General features: G+C 50.3%; 1 protein-coding gene across 10 annotated transcripts in view; it reads left to right on the top strand.

The window, feature by feature from the left end:
* The window catches only part of AFDN (afadin, adherens junction formation factor), a 143,678-nt gene that overhangs the window by 94,038 nt on the left and 23,440 nt on the right, over positions 1-26,200 (top strand). For all 10 annotated transcript variants that reach the window (XM_039257145.1, XM_039257150.1, XM_039257141.1 and 7 more), the window contains 8 exons: positions 2,102-2,367; positions 3,904-4,047; positions 5,728-5,926; positions 9,753-9,856; positions 12,460-12,546; positions 25,080-25,145; positions 25,353-25,426; positions 25,865-25,983. In XM_039257145.1, coding sequence (XP_039113076.1) covers positions 2,102-2,367; positions 3,904-4,047; positions 5,728-5,926; positions 9,753-9,856; positions 12,460-12,546; positions 25,080-25,145; positions 25,353-25,426; positions 25,865-25,983 — 1,059 coding nt within the window. The remainder of the gene's footprint in view (positions 1-2,101; positions 2,368-3,903; positions 4,048-5,727; positions 5,927-9,752; positions 9,857-12,459; positions 12,547-25,079; positions 25,146-25,352; positions 25,427-25,864; positions 25,984-26,200) is intronic.

The following is a 26,200-nucleotide window of genomic DNA, read 5'->3' as shown; positions in this document are numbered from 1 at the left end:
ACAGATCTAGAACAAACAATTCTAAAATTTGTATGGAACCAGAAAAGATCCCAAATAGCCAAAGTAATAAAAAGGGAAACCAAAGCTGGAAGCATCACAATTCTGGACTTGAAGCTGTATTACTACACTGTAATCATCAAGACAGTCTGGTACTGGCATAAGAACAGACGCTCAGATTAATGGAATAGAGAACCCAGAAATGGACCCACAAACGTTATGGCCAGCTAATCTTAGAGAAAGCTAGAAAGAATATTCATTGGAATAAAGACTGTCTCTTCAGCAAATGGTGTTGGGAAAACTGGACAGCGACATGCAGAAGAATGAACCTGGACCATCTTTTACACCATACACAAAAATAAGCTCAAAATGGATGAAAGACCTAAATGTAAGACCGGAACCCATCAGAATCCTAGAAGAGAACAGAGGCAACAGCCGCTTGGACCTTGCCTGCAGCAACTTCTCACTTGACATGTCTCCAGAGGCAAGGGAAACAAAAGCAAAAGTGAACTATTGGGATCTCATCAAGATAAAAAGCTTCTGCACGGCAAGGGAAACAGTCAACAAAACCCAAAAGCAACCTACAGAATTGGAGAAGATATTGGCAAATGACCTATCAGATAAAAGGTTAGTATCCAAAATCTGTGAAGAACTTAAACTCAACACCCACAAAACAAATAATTCAGTGAAGAAATAGGCAAAAGACGTAAACAGACACTTTTCCAACGAAGACATCCAGATGGGTAAGACACATGAAAACATGCTCATCATCAGGGAATTACAAATCAAAACCACAGTGAGGTACCACCACACACCTGTCAGAATGACTAAAATTTACAACTCAGGAAACAACGGATGCTGGCAAGGATGTGGAGAAAGGGGAACCGTTTTGCACATTGCTGGTAATGCACACACACTGGTGCAGCTGCTTTGGAGAACACTAGGGAGGTTCCTCAAAAAAGTAAAAATAGAACTACCCTACAACCCAGCAATTGCACTACCAGGTATTTATCCAAAGGATACAAAAATGCTGATTCGAAGGGGCACATGCATCCCAATGTTTATAGCAGCACTATCAACAATAACCAAAGTATGGAAAGAGCCTAAATGTCCATCAACTGATTAACGGACAAGGAAGATGTGGTATCTATATACAATGGAATATTACTGAGTGATAAAAAAAAAATTAAGTCTTGCCATTTGCAACAACACAGATGGAAATAGAGTATTATAATAATAGTGCTAAATATACTATAGTATAATAATATTATTATGGTAAACAAAATAAGTTAGAAATTATCTTATGATTTCACTTGTGGAATTTAAGAAACACAAGAGATGAACTTAGGGCAAGAGAATGCAAACTAAGCTACAAATAGGGAGACAAATCAGACTCAAATACAGAGAACAGACTGAGGGTTGCTGGAGTGGAGGTGGTCTGGGAGGGATGGGATAGGTGGGTGATGGGCATTGAGGAGGGTACTTGTTGGGAGGAGGACTGGGTGTTCTATGTGAGTGATGAATCATTAAGTTCTTCTCCAGAAACCTCTACTAAACTGTATGTTAACTAACTTGGATTTAAGTAAAAAAAAATTTTTAAATCTCATATCAAACGTATGTTTTGAAAGTAGAGTAAACAGGGGTGCCTGGATGGCTTAGTCGATGAAGTGGCCGACTTCAGCTCAGGTCATGACCTCATGGTTGTGGGTTCGAGCCCCACGTCGGGTTCTGTGCTGACAATTCAGAGCCTGGAGCTGCTTCAGATTCTGTGTCTCCCTCTCTCTGCCCCTCCCCCGCTCATGCTTTGCGTCTCCCTGTCTCTCAAAAAAAATTAATAAATGCTACAAAAAAAAGAGAGTAAACAAACAGCAGTCACACACATAGAAAAGTAGCTCTCTGGTATGTCCTACTTTTTCAAAAAGTCTCTTGGAGTGAACATCAGTAAGTGTAGGAACATCTGTATGTGTTTATGAGCCTGTGACTGCTTCCTCTTTGAATAGATTGGTATTTTAAAGGTGACTAACTAGGTATTAAACGTAACTACCATCTTCTAAAGTGCACCGTTGATTCACACGCTCTTCTTTTTGGTCCCGTATCTGCACAGATGACGTCTTGCACACGCTCACGGGAGCGATGTCGCTGCTGCGGCGGTGCAGGGTCAATGCCGCTCTGACCATCCAGCTCTTCTCTCAGCTCTTCCACTTCATCAACATGTGGCTCTTCAACAGACTGGTGACCGACCCCGAGTCGGGGCTGTGCTCTCACTACTGGGGGGCGATCATCCGCCAGCAGCTGGGACACGTGGAGGCCTGGGCAGAGAAGCAGGGCTTAGAGCTGGCAGCCGACTGTCACCTGAGCCGGATAGTGCAGGTGGGCCGAGCCGATGCTCCCTTCTTCAGGTTCATGGACGTCATTACAGGTGTCTCTAATTCGGCCCCGGGTGGGAACCCGGATTCAGCACATCCTCAGTGAGCCCCCGTGGGGTTTTGTGTGTGCACAGCTAAAGACGCTGTGCTGTACCAGTCTGTCTGGGTCACTGTAACACAGTACCACGAGCCTGGTGCTTGGACCGCAGACACGGTCTCACAGTTGAGGAGGCCAGAAGTCCACGGTCAAGGTGTCAGCAAGGTGGTTCTCTGGCTTGTTCTCCCTGTGTGTGTGCGTGTATCAGATGTGCCTTGTGGTAAGGGTACCAGTCACGTTAGGCCTGCCGTCCTCCCTTCCGTCATCACCCGTCTCCTAGAACGGTCCCATTGTGACGCGACGAGGTGAGGACTGCAGCGTATGACCTTCAGGGGACGTGGTTCGGCCCACGACAGGTTGTAGCATAAATAGTAGCATAAATGTCCTTCAGAGCTGCTTTTTACTGAGACCGGTAGGTGTATTTCATAAAAGTCTTTCCTGCAAGATGGATTCCAGCTTAAAACTAGGTAATCATTTGCTCCTCAGCACATGGAGTCAGGAGTGCACAAAGCAAAGCCCATAGCAGATGCACAGAGGGTAAGGAGAAGGGGCTGGGCACGGCTCTCGGCAGTCACCACCTCCCAAAGGACGGAGGCGAGGAGAAGAAGGGGACCGAGGCGCACACGACCGTGCGGGCCCGGCCATTCCCCGGGAGCCCTTGCACAGCCCAGGACCAGAAACTACGGCTCCACAATCGAGGAAACGAGGATCCACAAGCTCAAACCCAAGACTTTTACTGTTATCACAGAGTAGAATTCTATGTTTTTCCTCACTTTCTCAATCTCTTTTAAAGCAATTCAGTGGGGCACCTGGGTGGCTCAGTCAGTTAAGTGTCAGGCTTCGGCTCAGGTCATGATCTCACGGTTCGTGGGTTCGAGCCCCGCGTCGGGCTCTGTGCTGACAGCTCGGAGCCTGGAGCCTGTTTCGGATTCTGTGTCTCCCTCTCTCTCTGCCCCTCCTCTGGTGTCTCTCTCTCTCTCTCTCAGAAATAAATAAAATAAAGCATTAAAAATTTTTTAAAAATAATTTAGTACAGAAGGAGGCTACTACCCTCCTTGTGGTTCAGGGGCTGCTTATAGGAAGGGTCATTGCAGTGCAACTTCATTCAGACCCCACGGATTGGTTATCGGAATGGTTATGTAAATATGTAAATTTCTCAGACTTTTATTTTAAATGTTTTGTGAACATAAATAATTGAATGTCATTTACATTTCTGTATTTTAGTAAAATATAAATGTATGTTTCAGGAACATTAAGAAGCCATCTAAAACCTCTACTAGCCAATGTTTTTCAGGTCAATGTTAATAGAAATGTGTTTACTTAAAAACATTCTGCATTTCAAAATGAATTTAGCAAGTTCTTATGGTCTTAAATATCATGTATAGGGGAATAGTTGCAAAATACTTCTGAGTTTCATCTCCTTTTGTTTACTCTTCTAACCAGGCGACCACTTTGCTCACAATGGATAAATACGCTCCTGAGGACACCCCAAATATAAACAGCACCTGCTTTAAGTTAAATTCGCTGCAGCTTCAGGCCTTGTTACAGAATTACCACTGTGCGCCTGATGAGCCCTTTATCCCCACGGTGAGTAAAGCCCCCACGGAGCCGCCCAGCAGGACCCATGTTTGCGTAGGGAGATTACAGTTAAAAAGCCAAGGGCAGGAGGGGCTTTTAATAATTACCTTCTTTAACAAGTAAACTAATCTGCTTAATCATCTTATAAGATCGTTTTTGTTGATGTAGCCCTTAGGGTTCACTACAAGAAGCAGAAACTGGGGCGCCTGGCTGGCTCAGTCGGTTAAGTTTCTGTCTCTGGGTTTCGACTCCGGTCATGATCTCAGTTTGTGGGTTCAAGCCTCGTGTTGGGCTCTGCACTGCCAGTGTGGAGCCTGCTTGGGATTCTCTCTTTTTCTCCCTCCCTCTGCCCTTCCACCACTTGTTCTCACTTTCAAAATAAAATAAATATTTTTTTTAAAAAAGGTCAAAACTCCACGAGCATTTAGAGTAGAGATGGGTTTATTTCAGGGATTAGGTTCTTGGAAAGACATTGGAAGGGCAGGAGACAGGGAGTTGAAGCCACCCTGGCTCTCAGGCTCACCGCTGTGACATGCGGCTCAGAGGCCTGCCATCACGGGGCGCCCCTCCCGTCCCCACACGCGCTGCCGACAGCAAGCCGCCCAGGGGAGGGGGCATCGGCTGGCACGAGCCCTGTTCTGGCATCCGTGCCTCTCGATAGAAGCCTGGCCATGGTGTGCACCGCAGCCCCTGTCGTCACTGCTGAGTCTGGTCTGCTTGCTGCAGGCGTCTTGAGAGGGGCACAGAGCCACCTGAAGGACTGCGTTGATGCCAAGGAGAGACGAGTACAGAGCAGCCTAGGCTGGAGAGCAGCGAGTGCCCACCCACAGCACAGCAGTGGTAGCGCCGTCCAGCCACCCCATGCGCAGGAGGGAAGTTGGGCCGGAGTGAACGCAGCGCGCCTCCGTCCACGCAGCCTTCCGGAGAAGACTGCGCGTTGTGGCGGCTCGGGCCTGGGAAGGGGCTGCGTCTGTGGGGAGGCCTCTGCTCCATGAGCCGGTGCATCTGCTCCATGGGGGGCCATGACCTTTCTTCTGTGGGCTGTGAGCGCATGGTTTTACTGACTCTACACTCACCCTCATGTGAGCCTTTCCTGTCCTTCAACGTTCTACAAAAATGGGATTATTAGCAAATGGATATTTTTAAAAATTACAAGGAAAAAATGATTACTCTTGAAAAGGGGGGGACATGGGGTGCCTGGGTGGCTTAGTCTGTTAAGCGTCCAACTTTCGCTTAGGTCATGATCTCGCGGTTCGTGGGTTCGAGCCCCGCGTCGGGCTCTGTGCTGACTGCCAGCTCAGAGTCTGGAGCCAATTTCAGAGTCTCTATCTCCCTCTCTCTCTGACCCTCCCCTGCTCACGCTGTCTCTCTCTCTCTCCTAGAAGTAAATGAAAAAAGAAAAAAAAAGAAAAGGGGGGGGACCGTTTTCTCATGATTGAATAATTTCTTTTTAAGGCTTCAAGTTATTTGATATTAATTGTTAATATCGGTTCGTATGTGGAAAGCACGTACGCCACTAGTGCTCCAGGGCTTTGCAGACAGGCAGTGTGCGTGCCTACCCATTCCCTGCCCCCCGCAGCCCTGCCCGAGTGTGTAGCAGCACTCAGTGGCGCAGACTCACTTTGAATGGCGAGCCCGCTGCACCCGTCAGTTCACGTGTCTTACCCGCGTGTCTGCTTCCCCCACCAGGACCTGATAGAAAATGTCGTGGCCGTGGCTGAAAACACGGCCGACGAGCTGGCGCGCAGCGACGGGCGGGAGGTGCAGCTGGAAGAGGACCCGGACCTGCAGCTGCCCTTCCTCTTGCCTGAAGATGGCTATTCCTGTGATGTCGTCAGGAACGTCCCAAATGGTTTACAGGAATTCCTGGACCCTCTGTGCCAGAGAGGTGAGCACCCTCACTGTGCGTGCGGTGTGCACCGCGGCCCGGGTCCAAGTGAGAATTGGTTGTTCTGCGTTCTCACCTGATGGTCTACGTGTTCTGGGCCTTGGGAGGGAGCGTTCCACGGTGACGAGGGGTCAGAAACGTCCGGCCACACAGTTCTCGTGGGTGTGTCGTGGCCCGCCCAGGGCACTTGCCGTGCGCACTCGGTGTCACGGCCATGCGTCTGCTGGGCTGGTAGGAATGACCGTTGGTTGGCTTTTTGTGAGCCTGGAATGGAATCATCCTGGGTGGTGATGCAACCGCCGCGTCAGAGCAGCAGGGGGTCTGTAGGGGGTCTGGGATTGGTGGGTGTGAGGTATGACCCCACCTTGTCACCTGTAACTTCCCATCTGTGAAACGGGCACATGGATGGCGCTCCCCCTGTGGGACTGTCATGAGGACCGAGCAGGCTCTCTGCGGCGGAGCCAGCCTCCTGTGTGGCCCCTGCTGCCACATGCCTGGCGCCCACGGGGACCTGCTGCGTGCCTGTAGGCCAGGCTGCAGCCTGTCTTGTCTCCGGGCAGTGTGCGTCCCTGGTTCAGTCCTGTGCCTTTTCAAACAACACGTGGACCTGAAGCATGAACTTCTCCCTTAGACCACGTTTCAGTCCCAGTCTGCTGCTTTTGTGGTGTGGAGCTCAGATGAGCAGGTAGATTCAGAATTCAGGAGTTCGTTGAAACAAATATAGTAATAGCAAAGTTAAAGTTTTATGTCCATCAGTGTATAATTTTAGTGTGATTTTTCATTTCAGTGACTATTTTACATGCTACAGTGCATAGATTTTCATGTCTTGAAAGATTTTGGTATTTTAAAATTTTTTCATTTTGCAAAGACCGGTGCTTGTAATGGAAGGTGATGTGTTTGTACATCCACCCGCAGATGTGGCGGGAGCCCCCCGCCCCCCAGCCCCGGGATGTTGATGTCATCAGCTCAGGGAGGTGGAGGCAGGCAGCCTGTGCTGCGTTAAGAAGCCTTGTGTGAAGGACAGAGGGGTGGGCCCAGGACCCGTGCTGGGCAGGGAGGAAGGGTCCAGGCTGCAGCACATGTCTAAGAAAGCTGCGCTCAAGCTCGGGGCGCTTGGGGCCAGGGCTCCGGTCAGAGGCCCCCATACTGGGGCTGAACTGGTCTCCGGCAGCACAGCCCTCAGCCGCGTTTCCCCAGCACCGCACACACCCGGGTGGTGATGACGGGCCACTTCCCAGGCCCCCTCCTCCCCGCCACCCTCCGTAGACGGCCAGCCCATTGGCGCTGGGCTTTGCTGGCTCTCCTGCCCCAACTCGGCCCCGTCACTTCTGGGATCAAGTACATCAGTGGCCAAGCACGATAACTACCTCTGTGTGGTCTTAGTTCCCAACCTCGTTGTCAGCATTGAACTGCATGTTGGACATCCACACGGGCGCCCCTGTGCCTTGCTCCTTGCTCCCTGCTCCTGCTGCTTCACATGCACACGTGTTGTTATTCTCTTACATCCCCACCCTTCTAGACCACCCTTCGTCTAGAGAACCCCAGCCTCCTCCTCACACCGGAGCCACTTTCCCCACAAGTGATTCTGTGTGCTCCTGGGTTGTTGCTGTGACAGCGCTGGATGTGCATGTATACATCTGTCCGCGGTCGGGTCAGTCCCGGGGTCTGGCTCCGCGTAACCCTCAGCACCTGGCGTCCGGCTACTAGGCGTCCAGTGCTGAGCAACCACTGCTTTTCATTAATTCCTTGTGAACAAGCACAGGGGAAGACTAAGTTACTAGCACTTTTTCAGATGTGTACGTGTAACGTGTGGTGTGTTGTGATGTGTGCTGTGGAGAGGTCTGCCAAGCTGGGAAGACTCAGGTCTTGCCTTGATGGTGAAGTGCACTTCGTGCCTTCCCCTGAGACTCCCTTGAGTGATTGATTTCAGGACCTGTGTGACATTTCATCATGGTCTTGGCATCCCCACCTTATTTCATATGCGTTAGATGATAACACAGCCTCTTATGAACATACCTTTAAAAGACTTACAAAGAACTGGGCGTTTTCCTTTATGACATCAGTAGTTTTGATACTTCTTGATCAGTTCTTTGTAAGCCAGATAAAGAACTACTGTGTACTCTCAGTTTACGTTCCTTTTGTTTTGTCGTATCCTACGGTTCGGTGAGAGGCGGCTATAAAACCAGCCCAGACTCAAACCTCACCTGAGATGCATTCCTGCAGCTGAGAGCAGAAACTGTCTGCTTGAAGTGCAAGCAGCCTTGGTGCGGAACCCTGGTGTTTGAAAAAATGATAAAGTGATCAAAAATTTTAATTTCAAAATTGTGCTAATCGATTACACATTATTACGATTCCCTAAAGTGGGGGAGAGAGAAGTTGTAGGTTTTATTTTAATGAAACTGGATTCAGACAGTGACTTAACAACCACAACAAAAAGGCTGTAACTACGTTTATGTCTTTATCTTATAACCAAGCAAGTGGGCATCTCCTTTTCTGTTTACTGCAAACGGCGTCCTGAGTGTCCACAAGTCACAACCGTACTTTCCTTACGGGTGGAATCCTAGCGCAGGAGAGCACCGCCAGCACGCTGGGACGCTGTCCGGCCCGTGTCCTCAGGGGCTGCAGGCGCTGGGAGCGCCGCTGAGAAGCACACGGGGGTGCCCTTCAGGACCACGAGCTGGTAATAACGAGACCGCTGTGGAGAGAATTTAAGGATCGTGCAAGGCCTGTGTCATACGACTTTGTTAAGAAGTTTCTGGGAAACACAAAATACGATCTCACTGAAGAATGACGTAGTCAGAGTTGAAAGGCTTAGTTTTGTAAAGATCTCATTTGTTCGGGATGGGAATACCAGAGGTGCTCTTTAAAACATTATAAAAGGATTCTAAGGTTTACTGGTAAGAACTTTGAGTGGCTAGTAAGGAAATGTGGGCAGAGAGTAACGAGAGGGGCCCATCCTCCTGCGGGACCGACACCCTGCCGTCGCCATTCGGCCCAGGGCCTGCCTGTGTGCACACAACCATGTTAGCGCTGCCCGTGGGCCCGCTGTGCAGGGGAGGTCCGCACACAGGTCAGCAGGGTGGGTGTAGCACAGTTCGGTCATTTCTCCGGGAAGTAAGGAGAAAAGTTCTTTGGGGCAAAACAGAGGGGAGACCAATTCCACTTTTCATCTTGGTGTTGAAATTCCATTAGACCAAAACAAACAGTGATTTTTTTTTTTTTTTTTAAGTTTTATTTATTTCTAGGGGAGAGAGAGAAAGACAGCATGAGTAGGGGAGGGTCAGAGAGAGAGGGAGATACAGACTCTGAAATAGGCTCCAGGCTCTGAGCTGGTAGTCAGCACAGAGCCCGACGCGGGGCTCGAACCCACGAACCGCGAGATCATGACCTAAGCGAAAGTCGGACGCTTAACTGACTAAGCCACCCAGGCGCCCCAACAAATAGTGATTTTGAGTATCTTCTAATACACTTCTGAGAGGGAATAGAAGTGTAGAGTAAGAAAAATAAAGGCTATTACTAGATATTAAGCACTTGATGCTTGATGTGGTTTCCCTTCTTGAAGATTATGTTTTTGTTTTCGTTTTTTAATTTTTTTAATGTTTACTTATTTTTGAGAGAGACAGAGCATCATGGAAGAGGGTCAGAGAGAGAGGGAAACACAGAATCGAAAGCAGGCTCCAGGCTCCGAGCTGTCGGCACACAGCCTTACTTGGGCTCAAACTCACAGACCGTGAGATCATGACCTGAGTACCCCAGGCATCCCTTGAAGATTATGTTTTGACATGCTTTACTTTTCAATTTTGTAATTTGCTTGTTTTCTCCTCAGGGTTTTGCAGGTTAATTCCTCACGCACGTTCACCAGGTACTTGGACAATATATTTTGAAGGTGCAGATTTTGAGAGCCATCTTCTGCGTGAGAACATGGAGCTGGCAAGTATTGTGAAGGGTGGCGGGTGGAATAGAGACAGACCTGTATTTCTTACGATTCAAAAATGTAATGCAGACTCGTTCATTGAGTATAGTGAGCACTGTTGGGATAAGAACATTTTTAAATCACTTTTTGTTTAGATTTGTAAGTACTCTCTACACCCAACACAGAGCTTGAACTCACAGTCCCGAGATCAGGAGTCACAAGCTCCACCCCCTGAGCCAGCCAGGAGGCCCTAAAATCACCCTAAATACCAATTTTATTCAAAATCTGAAACTGATTTATCTACATTTTTTTCTGTCGTGTCTGTACACTTTGGTCCATAAACAAGTGGTACTTTTAAAAATAAAGAATATTTCTGACAGCTATACCAGCCTTAAGTTAATACATGTTTTAAAAAACATATTAATATGATAGTCTTAATGAGTTTTATTAGAAAATGTTTTTCTTGGGGCGCCTGGGTGGCTTAGTCGGTTAAGCGTCCGACTTTCGCTTGGGTCATGATCTCACGGTTCGTGGGTTCGAGCCCCGCGTCGGGCTCTGTGCTGACTGCCAGCTCAGAGCCTGGAGCCTGTTTCAGAGTCTGTGACTCCCTCTCTCTCTGACCCTCCCCTGCTCACGCTTTCTCTCTCTCCTAGAAATAAATAAAACATTAAAAAAAAAAAGAAAATGTTTTTCTTTGGTGAAAATATTTTCTCCTTATAGCTCATTCTACTCTTTGTTAAGTATATATCAAATCACCTACTGGGATCTTGTATCTTTTGAAAGAGTAGTCAGTCCCTGTGTTTGTTCCCTTCATACGTCTTATGGAAGATTCTGCTTTGTTCCCTACAAGGGGTTTTGAGCAACAGAGAATGTTTTCCAGGCCCGAGAACGTGATCGCAGTTTGCACGTGTCTTATACAAGTACTGACATATCTTTGATGAACATCTGAATCCAAAAAACATAGAAACAGTGACATTTTTCCTTCTTGAACTTTTGTTGTTTCTCACTTAAATATTGAATATTTTTCTATAATTACCATTTTCATCTTTTAAGCCACTTCAGGGTTCAAAGGAACAAGCAAACGTGACCATACTTTTGTCACCATTCCTGTGGGTAAGGGGTCAGGGTATTACCTGTGATTAGACGTGGCCATTTATGCACCTGCCCGCCTGTCCCCAGAAGGTGTGGAGCAGGCCCCGTGCGCCCAAGCCGGGGCTACAGATTCTGGTGTGTGAGCACAGCCATGAGCCTTCTAGAAGCAGCTGCAGGGACGCCCGTGGGCTGTCCTCACTTAGTAACCAGCCGTTAGTCAGAACACTGCCAGTTTTGTATACAGTTTCTAAGAAAACGTAGATTTACATAAGGTGGTAATACTTACCATGAAATAAAGAGTGGCTTGGGTAGCTTGTGTATTGAATTCAAGGTACCTTTTTATCAAGGCTCAGCAGCCTACTCAGATGTGAGCGTGTATCTCCAGCTTCTGACGTAGTTGACAGGTGCCATGTGACACCAGACAGCTGGTCACTGGCTGCTGACGCTGTGCATGTGCCTCTCCTGCTTGCGACCCACCCTGCAAGCTCTTTGCCAGGTCCAGGTGATAGCAATGTGGTAGCAGTTCTCACGTTTTCTAGAAGAGAAGTCCCTTTGTGGATGAGACCCAGGGATTCCCCACCTTCCTAGTGGATTCGGAGATCCCTCAGGAGATCCCTGGTCTTAAGCTAAATAATAATAATAATAATAATAATAATAATAATGTCACCCATTCTTATTTATTTTCCTTAAAGCATTCTCTGACTTTGGTTCTAAATTAGCAAACCATACATATGATTAGCACTCGTTGGCAGGGTGCCTTTGTATTTAATGTATTTAGTTAATTAAACTGTCCCTCTGTGTGTCTGCAGGGGTACTTTTCTTCCTCAGCTCTGTGTCTCCTCTGTGTGAGGTGCGACCTGTGTACTGCACATAACTGCAGTGGGTCATTTCTCATTCTCCTTCGGTTATGGGTCATTTCAAGAACTGGTGTGTCTCACGGATTTCGCACCATAGCTCCTTCGGGTTTGTTACCCAACACGGGTTTCACGGAGTGACAGACACAGTGCTCTGGGTGCTGCGGCGCATCGTATGGCTCTTGTGTGCCCGCCACGATCAAAGGACAGCTGCATCTTCCCGAGAGAGAGGGATGCACTGTTACACCTGTTGTTTGCTGACCTCCCCACAGACGGTGTAAAATTAGCCTACTTCTAATTCTTCTTTAAAAAACACCTAGTAATTTATTTTGTAAAGTAATAAAGTAAAAACTTAATTTTGTCTTTATGATCGGGTATTTCTAATCTGATAGCAACGGAAGTTTAGTTTTGTTGTCGAAATTAGGCTCTTTAAATAACCTTTAAGAAGCATTTACACTGGATTCATCCTCAAGGTTTTGACACGAGTATTAACAGTTCTTTTACTGGCTTCATGTGTGAGGAGTGTCCGTGTACCTGACTGTTCTTCTGCCCATTCCTCTCCCCTCCTCTGTTCCGTGTTCCCGGTGCGTAGGGTCACTGTGTGGGTCAGGAGTCGGCGAGCCCGAAAACGCTTCATTTCAGCCGCAAGACAAACCTTTGTTTCCGTTCTGCAGGCTCAGCCTCTGCGGAAGGAGCCCGAAATTATCACTGTGACTCTCAAAAAGCAGAATGGAATGGGCCTCAGCATCGTTGCGGCAAAGGTAGGCCGGCGTTGGCAGCGTGCGAGTGGGCGCACCGCATTCCTGAGGCCTCGACTCAGCGGCAGGGCGCGGGGGCGTCGTTCCCGCCCGCCGGCCGGTGCGTGCGTGGTCCTGTCCGCGGCGCCAGGCACCTTTCGCCGAGGGCTGGCCCCCTGCTCCGTAGCCGGAGCTGCAGGGCGTGTGGCCTGGACGTGGGGCAGGCAGAGGGGAAACGTGACGCGCCGCGACAGGCAAGGACCCCCCGAGGTGGGAGGAGAAGGGGCTCCCGGGTTTGAGACGGGACGCGGGTCTCACATATGGTCAGAGCGGGGCGTGAGACACGTGGGAGACTTCTAGTTCCCACGCCCGGGTGCCCTCTTCGGGGGGCGGTGGGGAGGGGCGTCTTCACCCGGGGCCGTGACTGACTCGCGTGTGGGGCATCGGGAAGGAAGTGTGTTCCCGCCGCGGTGTGAGCGCTGGGAACGGGTGGGGATGGGGCAGACCAGGCCTGGCAGCGGCCGCTGGGTCCCCAAGACCCGCCCTGCACTGCCGGCGAGGGTGGGATGCGCGCCTGCTTTGTAGGGGAGTCTTGATTGAGTGAGGGCTTCGCATTGCGTCTTGACCCCGCGGAGAGACCAAAGGGACTTGACGGAGCTGGCGTCTCAGGAAGCCGTGTCGTGGAGTGCTGTGCTGTAAGGACGGGGGAGATGTCAGGATAAAAATTACCTTGCAACAATCAGATACACAGGAAAGCTTTAACTTTTTTATTTTCTGGTGTGTGTGTGTGTGTGCGCGCGTATAAATCCTGTTTGAAATACTCCTCTTGGGATTTGAAATCCTAATCTGTGGGGTGATGAGGGCTACCATTTGTCAGCATCTCCATCTTTTTTTCTAGCTTAAAAAATTATGACCTTTTTCAGTACAGAAGTACCTGTTTGCCGAAGATTGAGTCTGACTTCCATATAAGCGTCTTTGGTCGTCTGTGTCCTGGGAAAGGACAGGCATCGCCTACACAGGGAGGCCTCCTGGGGCGCCCCCGCCCTCTCCCTGGCTGGCCTCCAGCCCCCATTCAGGGTGGTTAGGACGGGGAGACCGACCACGGTCACAGTCCTGCCTTTGCACTGCTTGCCCGCGCCTGTGGGGGAGGGGACAGGGAGAGGGCACCGACACTAGTTGTCCCCAGGAACAGCCCCTGCTGAGGGTCAGATGGCCGCCAGCAAGGACAGTGTTCTCGATGCCAGGAGTCCTTTCCATAGGCCCGGGCGGGGGAAGGAGGAGTGAAACCATGGTGAGGCAGCGGGCTGGGCCCCACGGGGAGCCACCCCCTGGGGCTGCCGAGCCGGGACCTGCGCCGACGGCTGCTTGCACCTGGCCCGCGCCCGCCACCGTGGCTGTTGGCCACACAGCTGCACTCGTGTCCTCTTGGTGGCTCCCTGCACGTGGCCGCCTCTTCTGAGCGCTTGTGCATTGTGTGCATTTGTGGCCATGCAAGGAAGCGGCGGAAAATGCTGTTCTTAACCGCGTAGTCAGCACAAAGTGCTTTTGTTGTAAAAATAGAAACGACTCTGGAATCCTTGCTGTTTTGTGGTAAGAAACCAGTGACTTGAGTCCGTGAGCCTCCCGTAATTTGGGAATGTGCAGGGTTTAGCTTTGGGGTAGATAGTAATCTTAAGATGAGGTCTTTTGTTACTTTCATCAACATTAGAATAAACTTAATAGGAAAGTGGTAGCTAATTGTCAGGGTAATATTTATTCCAGGAGAGAATGTTGAATGCCTGTTGGGGGAAAATAGAGTATAAGTTTCACTTTTTCATCTTGAGAGCGCTAGGCTTTTATCGTTGGTATTTTCTGTACTAAGACATTTTAAAAAGAGAGATTTATAGAAAAAAGTGGAAAATAGCCATGTTAGTATTTCTAACTGGGATACAGGACTTCTTGCGGGATAGGAAGAACACGGAAGGTAGATCGAAATCCAAGATCAACCTTTTTACCCCGCAGCCGGCAAGGAGAGTGTGGCCCTCTGTCTGCGGCAGAGCAGCAGGCACCTGGTTTCTGAAATAAGCGTGCTCCCCTCCCTCCCCTTTCCCGTGTCGCTCCTGCCTCGGCCTGTGTCCCCTGGGAGCAGGGCCAGAAAGCAGATAGCCCTGAGAGGAGAGCCTCTCACGTGAGGCCCCAGTCCCGTCCTCGGCTGGGGAGGTGACGCCCTTGCCAACATTCCAAGCATTCCAACACTCTTCTTGTTTCTGGTCTTTTTAAGTAGTTTCCACAGTGAAAGTATAAATTTAGAACTGGAAAAAAAGCAACAGTAAGTTTCTTGAAGGGATTCCAGATTTAATGCTAAGGTGGTTAGTCCATCAGCTTATAAAATAGACGTGATAAAGCGGAACTTGCATCCCGCCCTCATGCTTTCTCCTCCCGCTGAGCCTGCATCAGTGCATACCCTTGGTCACTTGAGGGATGAGGCAGAACAATATGGATGAGCAGATGGCCTCAGAGGTCAGTACTGACCCAGGCTACTTACTGGCTGTCTAAACACCAGTGGAGAGTGGAGCTCAAGGATGGCCTCCCTGAGGAAATGCCTGTTGAGCTGCAAGTCCGAGGGTGACCAGGTGCCAGCCGGGCGGCCAGAGCACAGCGAGGGGGGCACGCCTTCCGAGGTGGACCCGGGACAGGGGAGATGAGGTGAGGCCGCTTCTCAGACAGCAGAGTCGTCCCCCTGTGTGGGCCACGCAGCCTGTGCTGCAGCCACGCAGGGTCCAGTCAGGGCAGGAAAGCAGCCATGGGGTGGCAGTTGGTGAGGGAGTGTGGCCCTGTCCCACTGACACTTACAGAGCCCCCGAGGTCCTGACAGAGTTGTGGGTCTTGTTACAGGGAAGAGAAGTCACCATTGAAGGGGTTCAAGTAAAGGTTGAGGTGAACAGAGTGCAGCTCTTGACGAGCACGGGCTCGAGGGGCTCAGAGGTGCAGCCGAACAGGCTGGGCGTCAGGAATCGGTTACTCGTTTTCCGGACAAAGTTGGCAGTGGCAGTGGAGACCGGCGGCCAGCCAGACCGAGGCTTGTGTTTTTGTGGAGGAGTGGGACATTCACTAGACCGCTTTGGGGTCGGCCACTTGATCTTGGTCATTGCTAAAGGGCTGGCAGTTTCTGGTGCATCAGGTGCTTGGACATGTTGAGTGACGGCTGTCCTTGTGGGTGCAGGTCGCCCCGGACACCCCGTGGTCGTCCCTGGCCATTGAGCAGGTGGTGGCGGCACTTCCTGCAGGCAGGGCTAGGGGCGGGGGGGCTGTGGGCATCTCTGAACACGTTGGGTTAGAGGTCGGGGATGCCTGTCAGGCTAGGTGAGTGAGTATACCGTGTGGCACACGGGTGCAGGTGGGCGTGGGGGACGCACACGGAGCAGAGAGCAGTGTGGACGGCTGCTCGCAGACGCCCTCGGACGGGGCCCCACGAGCACAGGCTGCTGACTGGCCAGCGTGCTGCCGTGCAAGACGGGAAGATGGCCTTGAGGCCTGTTCGCGACAGGAGATGGGCCCCTCGATCCCGGGCACAGCCCATTGCCTGCTTCCACTTCTTTGTAATGTCGCTGGTGCTTGGAAAGGAAGGCCCGGCAACAGAAATCACAGGTCATTTAGGGTACACGCTTAGGTGAAATGCCAAGGTGCCGCCGATACATAGCCCGGTCTGCAGAGATTACAGCGGCCCAGCGGATCTGTTTTCATGATTTCAGGAATGTATTTTAAGTGCAAGGCAGGCCAGCATCAAGCGAGACGAGCCGTGGCAGGGATCTGACCCCGTGCTGTCATCTGTCATTTCGTTCTCTCGTGGCGGCCGTGTGTTCTGCACACGATAGCCTGTGGGCGCCACTGGGCAGCTTTCCCCCGTGATGCTTACTGTGTCTGTGTGGGTTGCTTCTTTTGTCAGCTCTTGTGGTCTTTGTATCTGGTTCAGTTTTTTTTTTTCCTTTCCCTAATTAGCGTGTGGTTCGCTGCTGTGAGCCTGGATGCCGTTTGGACGTTCAGCTCCCTGATGCCCCGTCCACACTGTGGCTCAGTCTTATGAGACCCAGATGATTTGGACAGTGTGTGTGTGTGCAGTTTACTTCTTTCCAGCACTGCTTTTGGGGAAGTTTATGTGCTCCTTCTTCCTCATCTGGGGGACAGCACGATGCTCCCTGTTTAACTTGGATTTTTTAGAAAACAAACAGTTCCATGTTTATTTTTTAGCTCTTTTAAAGTTTAATAAAGTACAAAGTGAACGACAATCCAAGCTGACTGGTTACGTAAGAGTCTGACTGTGGCATCGGTTCCAGTCCGTGTTGATAAATGCCTACAGTGTCCGAACGCCCAGCTTAGAACTGGCCGATCCGGGTCTTGACGGACCAGCTGGGGTGGCCGCTGTGGGAAACGGAGCAGAACAGACAGTTGTGTTTTTTCCTGTTGGAGAAGTTGCTGTGGTCCTGAGATGAGAATGTGGTTCTCTGTTGTCGGAAGGACAGGCTCAGTGGTGAGTTTCTGCGGTGCCGCCGCGGAGGTGGGTGTTCTGGTGTGAGGTCTCCCCTCTGGTGCTCCAAGAATGCATTTTCTCCCGCGGGAGCTTGTGCAAACCTGCCGATGCTTAACTTGCTCGTGAAGCAACCAGTTAATGTAGTTTGTAATTACGTACCCCGAGGTTTGTCGCTCTGTATTTTAACGTTGCAAATTCCTATGGTTCGTAGAAATGCAACGTTCCTGTATGCTTTTTATGTAAGGAAAAAACCCTATGACTTTAATCCTGCTGATCTTAATATGGTGAAAAGTGCTGGAAATAGTGGTAACTGCTGCTGTGTGATTTGCTGAGGACATTTACAAGAGGAGCCACTGTGTAACTTCTGGCCCCATTAGGTGGTTTTTACTATAGGCTTTCTCTAAAACCCATGTTTGCTGAAAGTGAACATAAAAGTGACCATTTTCAAGATACATAGGATATTTTATTATTTTACTTGAAGATAATTAATCGAATAGTATTTTAAAGGTGTTTTAATGTATGCTTTTAGAGTGTACACACACACAGATTTTAAGTTTTGAAATCTCATTTAATTAGCTTAAAATACAAACAACACTCCTATGTCTTAAGAAGGAGAAGGTGAAAACAACGTTTATTAATTTACCACCTTCTTACTGTTTGAAGAGTGAATTCCTGATTTGCACTACAATTTAGTCCTTTGAAGGATTTGAGATCTTCATTCCTATGTTCTTTAATGTCCTTAACGTGACCACATGAGAAAGACTGAGTCAAAGAAATGAAGTCAGGAAATTCTTGGTTCCTGTTTAAAATCAGTCTCAAAGTATGCAGTGTGGCCGCAGTTTCTTCTGTGGAAATGCCAGAAATCATTTTTTGTTAAGTTCTATGAAATCACCAGTGCATTGCATGGCTGCTGTTCATGAATTTGGAAGTAATATTTTATATTTTTGTTCTAAAAACAAAATAGCAAATTGTGTAAAAGAATACATTTTAAAAACTAATGGTCTAAGTGCTCATATCTTGAGTTGGCAGAATCGTTGGATTCTGTTTCAGCACTAACGTAACGTGATAGGAACGTGAAACGTGAATCCTCTCCAGCAGAACCGTTTCCCACCGTGGGACACAAGGCGAGTGGGGTCTGGATGCGGCCACGGATGCAGAGCCGGGTGTGAGGAAGGCTCAGGGGGCCCCTGTCTCGCCCGCTTGCTTTCAGCCAAGGCTTGGGAGCCCAGACAGCCCCCTGCACGTTCAGAGGCAAGGAGCTCATCTGCCGGGCTCGCTGCTTTGGCTCCCGGAGCCCATGGAGGGTCTCCGGGAAGCCCTGTGCCTTTGCCCTGTGCCACCCAAGCACCTGCCACGTTTTGCGTATAATTTTTAGGGATCCACGGACCTCCTGCCGCCCGCCCGTCTGAGGGGCCCGTCTAGGAATCTCCTGTTTTGTTCATTGCCTTCATTTTATAAAGAGGGAAAGGGTGGACGTGAGGTGTTTGGTTTTGCCTTCCGTGCAGAAGGTAAGCGTTGAGCGCGGTGGGTCTGGAGCTGCAGGTGTGGCCTCGTTCATGGCACCAGGCCTGTCCGGGAGCACCGAGTGCCCGGCACGCCCCTCAGGGGCCCAGGGTACAGCATGCAGCTGGCACAGGTTTTAAAACTGTTTATTTCAGAATTAAGGTAATTCCTACCAAGAAGTGTTTTTAAAACCCTACTCTGAATTTTAATAATTTATGAATCAGAACTCCTTCTTTTCTGATGGGAAAAAAGCAGCTTAAGACACGGAGAAAGGAGTGTGCAGGCAGAGCGCTGTCCGGAACATCCTGATGAGTTTTCAGTCCTGCCCGGCTCTTGGGGTCCTCTCAGCTCGCTATTGTTCTAGAACCTTCAGCAAAGAGCCCAGACTGTGTCTCCAGCCCTGGGAACAATAGGCTTGACTCCGCGCCGGCTTATCTTCCTTCCTCCCCTGCAGCCTTTTTTTTTTTTTGGATTGTGTTGTGACGATGTTTTCCTGCTCTTGGCCCTCTTGTAGCTCCCACACGCTCAGGCCCCCGCCGAGCGGCTGAGGCGTGGGCTGCCCCGGCCCAGTTTCTGTGCCTCAGGTGAGAGGGCCACACCCTGAGCCTTCCCGAAGGTGCTCCCGCCGGCCGGACCCGCACCGGCCTCTTCCCCGCGGCCCCTTCTCCTCCGACACGTAAGCAGCTGGCCCGTGGGTGCGCGTCGTGTCGTGTCCCGTCCCGGGGGGTTGTCGTTCCCTCCTCTGTCATTCTGTTTGGGAGCCTTTTGTGCTGACTTCCCGCCATTCCTCTTCTGCCCTTTTCCACCAGTAAATCCCAGTACACTTCTGCGTCGCCTCTCCCCCTCCACCCTGCCCTCCTCTTCCTCGGGGGTCCCCCTCCCCCTCTGGCCCCTTCTTCCCATTCTACAAGAGGAGCAGGTTTGGGGTGCACTTGAAGATCACGGGGGCTCAGAGCACCCAGGGAGTGAGCACTCAGCTGCTTCTCGAAGGACTGAGCACAGAGCTCTCCGCTGCTCTGCGGCACAAGCTGCTGGCTGCACGTTCACTCCCTCTCTGGTCCAAGGGCGGCCGGAGAGCGGCCCGCCACGGCCCCTCCGCCGTCCTCAGAGGGCAAGCGCGCTTATGCTAGCAGCAGGTTGGCTTCTCAGCACTTCGTTAACTCCGCAGTTGTATCGTGAAACCGTAATTCCTGATGCCTTTGGAATATATAACTGCTTTCCAGAAGACCCTTTTTAAAAGGTTCTTTTTTAATGTTTATGTTTTAGAGAGAAAGAGCATATGAGCAGGGGAGGGGCAGAGAGAGAGGGAGACACAGAATCCGAAACAGGCTCCAGGCTCTGAGCTGTCAGCACAGAGCCCGACGTGGGGCTCGAACCCACGCACCGTGAGGTTATGACCTGAGCCGAAGTCAGACGCTTAACCAACTGAGCCCCCAGGTGTCCCTGGCCTTTACATTTTAATGGTTGTGGTTACTCTTGCCATGGTTGGAAATCAGGGTGTATAATGTTCTGTATAATAGATTTTATATCATGGTAAAAATCTTACCCAGTTATCTGCATAACTATAAATTTATGGCTAGCAACCTGTGGTCACTAATAATAGATATGCCATAAAATATCAATAGTTGTAGAGTAGTGCTGTCCAATAGAATGTGTAAGCCACATAGACAATTTTAAATGTTCTGTTAGCTACACTAAAACAACTGTGAAATTAATTTTAGTAATGTGTTTTGTTGTATACAGTACATCCAAAATGTTATGATTCCAGCACGTAGTGAATAGAAATCATGAATGATGTATCTTAGATTTTTTTTTCCATACGAAGCCTTCGTGTCTGGGTATATTTTACATGTAACACACATTTCAGTTTGGAGTAGCCACATTTCACATGCTCAGTATAGCCGCATGTGGCCCGTGGCTGCCACGTCAGACAGCACGCTCTGTAGTGTCTAATTTCATTCTGCCAACATGGGCAAAGCTGTTTCTTTGAATTCCTGTAACTGGCTTTGGTTCATGTTTGCACAGCTCATGTTTACTTTCTGTTAGTGACAGATGTGTCACATCGGTATGTAGCAGCAGAAACCTTCTGGATCCCGCTTTCCTTTCTTAATTAGAAAAGGCGGGGACTTGCCTGAAAGTTCAGTCTTCTTGGGCCAGGTTAGCGTGCACTTGATTGTGTAGAAATAGGACAGAAGTTAACATGGTTTAATGCTTCTGAAATAAATGTCGTTTTATACAACTTTTACCATAGTCTGTAACGTTCTTGTTTTTAATCAGCTGAAGTGGGCGGGTAGTGAGAGCGCTCCCTAAGTAAGGAATTGCCGCAGCAGGGCAGATGGCGAGTGTGCCTCGGTGCCTCCCCAGAGCTGACTTGTTCCCAGTGCGAGTGGTGTGAGCAGCGTGAAGCAGCCCCCGCTCGCCCTCATGTCCAGCCCGTCAGGGTGGATGTTCCAGGCCAGGGCTGCTGTGGCCTCCTGGAGACACTGGGCCACCTTAGAGTGGGTCAGACAGTGTTTGGGTTGACAGTAACTACCCATCTTGATTTTATACAAACATACACACCTATACGCGAATGTGTGTGTTTATGTATAGTTAGAAATTCCTTTGGTTGTTTCATTTCTGGGTATTCATCTGTAATTTTGTTTTCTAAAATCATTACTAATGGAACTGGTCATTCCCCCTATAGTAGTCTGTGACTCAATTTTTTTTGGTCAGTTTGTAACTGAGCTGCATGTGAAGTATAGATTGAACTCGAAGGAGCGGAGGTGGGAGGGGCCGGAGGAGAAGCAGGGAATGGAGTGGGTTTGTGGAAGAGGTGTAGACGTGGCCATGAGAAGATTGTGTAAACAAAGCAGCACGCTCACAAGGTGTGGGCAGTGTGGTCTGTGCAGTAAAGACTACTTCCAGGTGAATAGCGCTAGGTGGAGACCACGTTAATAAGATTCAGATGCCAGCCAAAGTTTGGATACATCTTTAGAATATTCCGGATCCAGATTCTTCATTTGTGTATCACCCTCCCCCAAGAGGATTTTTTTAAAATATTGACTTAAAGTCCATTTTTATGACCAGCTTTAAATAGACCTTTTCGAAGCCTCTTCAGTCTTCTGAATTGAGGTATCTTAGAATTATTGTCTCCTAATTCCTCAGATGAACACCTTTTCTGACTAGCAGGCACACTGATATATTGAGCTTGAAATTAAAAGCTGTTTTTATAGCTTAGAATTTAGGTAAATTCCTATCATGTAAGAAAATAATACCACTTCTGAAATGCTGTGCCTTTCTCATCATCCATTACCCGACAGTGACAGATTCGAGTGCCTCTTCCAGAAACAGCACGTGTGGTGCCATAGTCAGAAACTCTGAAGGTCCCTAACTTCACAAACTAGTGATTCTACAGGGTCACCAATGTGCTGTTACAGCTCAGCATGTAATGGCCATATCAGCTGCTTCCTGACCTACCAGCGGGTCCCTCAGTAAGATTCTGGACTTCATCCCAGCGGGTTTTGAAAATGAGGAGTGAGCACACTGTGGGGGTGCATCAGGCGGTGGCCGGGGGAGAGGGTGGGGACAGCTTGCCTGTCGTGGGGCAGGTGGGCGGGCTGGCGCGCCCGGGATCGGATGACGACGGTGTTCCGGCAGACACGATGCATCAGGTGTGGTGTGTGGCGAGCACAAACAAAGGCAGGACCGCGGAAACAGGATGGAACGGGGGTGGGAGGGGGAGTAGGATGTGCATCAGGCGCGGGGTGCCGCTGGGGCGAGGACTTGAACCCGGTTCAGGCGATTGCGGTGCTTGTCAGCTGGCCCAGGGCCAGGAACCCAGACGGGGGCGTGCTTCCAGAAGGGGCTCCTGTGGCAGGTCGGTCACAGGGACGGCTTGCCGGGGCTGTTCGAGTGAGGTCCCGGCGCTGGCCAGCGTCTGTGACGCGCTCGGTCCCCCTGGGATATTACATCGCGACCCCGTGAGAGTCACGCGGCACGTGGGCGGTAAGCTGGCCGTGGGAAGACGCCGCGGGCCGTGGGCTTGCAGAAACCTTACCTGCACTTCACATGGAGTCCGCCAGATTTGAGTGCGTCTGACTTATTTAAGATGCACGGTGGCCCTGGAACAGCCCCGCGGCCCCCGCCGTGTGAGCAAGGAGCCTGAGAGCGTGCAGTGATACGGTCCACGGTGACTGTGGAGCAGGGACTCTCCCCGACCGAGACCTGTTCCAGGTGTGTGAGCAGGCTCGTGGCCGAGGGGGAGCGCACGGTGGTGTCCTCGTTCTTCCTTACTCTGCGTCATGACTGTAGGAAGTTCTCTTAACGCTGCGTCGCAGCAAGCGGTTTGTAGAAAGCATGCCAGAAATGGGAGAGGAGGTCCTGGGTCACTGTTGTAAAATGTATGTACTTGGTGCAAAATACTGTGATTAGTGTTATTGCTAAATGGTTTTTTTTTTCCCCAAAGATGGTCACAATTGAATATCTGCACTTGATCTTAGCCAAAACAGATCATGCTTGTGAAGATAGCTGCGCCTGTGCAGGCAGAACCAGCGTCCTGAAATGCCGGAGGCCCTGCTTGTCTATCAGTGGAGAGCAGAGGGGGGAAGTAGCTAGGCTTTGAGAACCCACTTATGCAAAAAATCTGGCCTCAGGTACTATCAAAGGAAATACCGTGCACCGTTTGTGGAGAGGAAAAGGGAAGGTTTTCAGTACCCCAGTCAGAGTCATTACAAGGCAGCAACAAAGAAAACTACCCTAGTATACAAGTTTTGTGAGGGCAAGGGTGTGTGTGCTCCGCTTGCTGACGTGTGTACAGAGCCTAGGACAGTATAAGCATTCAGCGAGTGACAGTTGAATGAATGAAATAGTCACTTCAAACAGCTGAGTTGCTGAATTGAGCAGTCAATCGCAGATTACATGAAAGTATTGAATGTATTGAAAAAATCACTTAATTAGATTATATGCAAGGGAATACCCCATGTAACAGATGGGGGGAGGGATGGGGCTGTCTTAGAAGTAATTTCCCACAGTGTGTGTTAGGACCCCAAGTTCACGGAAACCCAGTCCTGGCCTGTGTGAAGCTCTTTTGCTAAGTGACTTGCAAAAATTCAGAAAGTTGCCATTTAATGAGTGCCTACTGTGTATTTTCTTTATTGTGAAATTTCAGATTTACAAAAAAGTACGAGCTTTGCCAAGTACGTTGGTAGTGGGGGGGGGGGGGGCAGAAGGACCAGGCAAGGTCACTGGCTGCACTTGGTTGACCTGTTGTACTGGAAGTGCTGGGCAGTTCCTGGGGGGCAGGCAGGCATCTTGGGTGGTTGTGGAGATGGGCGCCAGGGACACCCAGGCCAGAGGGTGGGGAGCTGCCGGAGACGGCACCCGGTTGATACCATGTGCACGGCTCTTTTCAGCTCGGCTCCCAGGTAGTGGAACCTCAGGAAGTCTGCAGGTTTACCAAAATTGAGTTGTTTTGTTAAATTGAGACATTCTGTACCATTTTCTAAATGAGTAGCAGGTGGCTTTAGGCTCACAGAACCGGAGCTGCTACACGCAGGAGTTCCCTGACGGGAGATTGCGGGGCGGGGGGTGCCCGGGCCCAGCAGTCACCCCGCCCTCCTCCAGCCTGTCCTGTTAACTGGAGGGGGACCGGCGCGGGGGAGGGGGTTCCGTTTGGAAGTTACCTACTTCAGTGTCGTACGTTTGTTCAGTCAGCTATGTAGCGAAATTGCTGTCCTTCCAGCTTGTGGGACACCTTCTGTCGTGGTCACTGTGCCCTAAGGAATACTTACTTGGTTGTGGAACACTGGCAGAAAGAGCCAAGTGAGATTTCATTGCACATGATCTCTTCCAGCAGATTGTTCGTGTTTGGTTTCCGTGTCATGGTTGTAACTGTCCACATAGAGTGTTAGCGGTTCTGTACGAGGTTGTGTTTCCCAGAGTTCCTTGCCCCCACCCCCGTGGTGTAACACGAAGCAAGGCTGATGCCCTGTGTGGACTGGGGCACCTGGCTTCAGGGCTCATCTAGGGTTATGATACATACCCTTCAGCTGAAGCGTGCACGACCCTCTCTTCCTGCCTCACACCCCTCCTGCTTGCCACAAGAAGTTCTTTCGTGTTTTAATTTTAAACTGTAGGTTTGGAAAAACTAATGGGGTATAGGCAGATAGATAGGAACGTAACAGCAGTGTAAGTAACTGCTTTTGTATTCAAGTGATCAACAGTATATGTCACGAGAGTAGCTTTAGCTCATTTAGACTTAGGGCTGCTCAGAGCTTAGCTGGAATTTCCATTAGGATCAAAGGTCTTTATATTCTCCTCAGCTGGTTTTGTCATAATCCACTTTGCAGGAGTACTTTTCCTTAATTTAGAAACAAAATAGGTACATTTCCTGTCAGTTCCTTTATGTTTAACACGTAGAGTGTTATTTTTATCAGTACCGATTCTCCCGTAAGAGCAAGAGCCGGGACTTTCGTTACCGCTCGCTGTGCACCGCTTGTTGTTGGTGTCGTATTTTTATTTTACTGTGTCTTTTCAGTGCCGTGTTTTTTACCCTGTTTTTGCCTAGGGTGCTGGTCAAGACAAACTTGGGATCTACGTCAAGTCTGTTGTAAAAGGAGGCGCCGCAGACGTGGTTCGTATGGTTCCTAACAGTTGTGCGTTCACCGTGTGTCACGTTTAACAGACGACCGCGGGTGCTTCAGAGCCCCTTCCGTGCGAAAACGCGGATTGTGCCGGCTGCTGAAGGCCAGACGTGGGCGCGCTCACCGCTGACTCACCTCTTCCTTCTCTTGCCCCTTGCTGCCCCGCTGCCCACGCACGGCGTTTCGGGCGTGCTCAGGACGGACGCCTGGCTGCCGGCGACCAGCTCCTCAGCGTGGATGGACGGAGTCTGGTGGGACTCTCTCAAGAAAGGTATCGGTTCTGTACTTGCTTCAGGCTTACTATTAGCATCTGAGGAGCTTTCACAGTAGATTCAGGTTTAGAAGACGAGAAATGATGCTAAAAGTCTCCGCCCTTAATCTTCGCCTTTTTCAATGTAAAACTTAGTGGATATGACCTCTCGTTCGTTAGTGTGTTGTAAGTATGGATTTTGGCCTGGGGCAGTTTCCTTGCAGTTTAAAAGGGCGCACCCTTGGCATGTCCCGGGAGTTCCTGAAGGTTCTCCTGCCGGTTTTGATGTAGTAGTTCTTGATCTCCGATCTGTGGAGGGAGCAGGCGGCAGGGGGCTTGTGCCGAGGTCAAAACTGTCGCTCAGAGTAGCGGGGGAGGCCGTAGCACACGCCTGTGTCGCTCGGGCCGCGGGGGCGGGCACTGCCCTCGTCCCTTACACGCGCGACGCCCTCTTCCCAGGGCAGCGGAGCTCATGACCAGGACGAGTTCCGTGGTGACGCTGGAGGCAGCCAGGCACGGGGCGGTTTTCCACGGCCTCGCCACGCTGCTCAGCCAGCCGTCCCCGCCCATGCAGAGAGGTGAGCGCCCCGGCGCGGCGCCGCCCGCCGCCTCCCCTCCCTGCCGCCCCGGGACCCGCCTTCTCCTCTAGACTCGCGCGTCCCGTCCCCCCCCCGTCGGCCGCCACCTGCCTCGCCGGCCTGGCGGTGACACAGCAGCGAGAAAGCGTCCGCGAACCGGACCCGCTGTTCCCTGAAACGGACCAAACCCCGTATCTTAACAAAGCCCTGCGTGTAG

This window comes from Hyaena hyaena, unplaced genomic scaffold, assembly GCF_003009895.1.
Source record: "Hyaena hyaena isolate Hyena2069 unplaced genomic scaffold, ASM300989v1 scaffold_603, whole genome shotgun sequence".
Classification (NCBI taxonomy): domain Eukaryota; kingdom Metazoa; phylum Chordata; class Mammalia; order Carnivora; family Hyaenidae; genus Hyaena; species Hyaena hyaena.
This window is presented reverse-complemented; position numbering and strand designations above follow the sequence as displayed.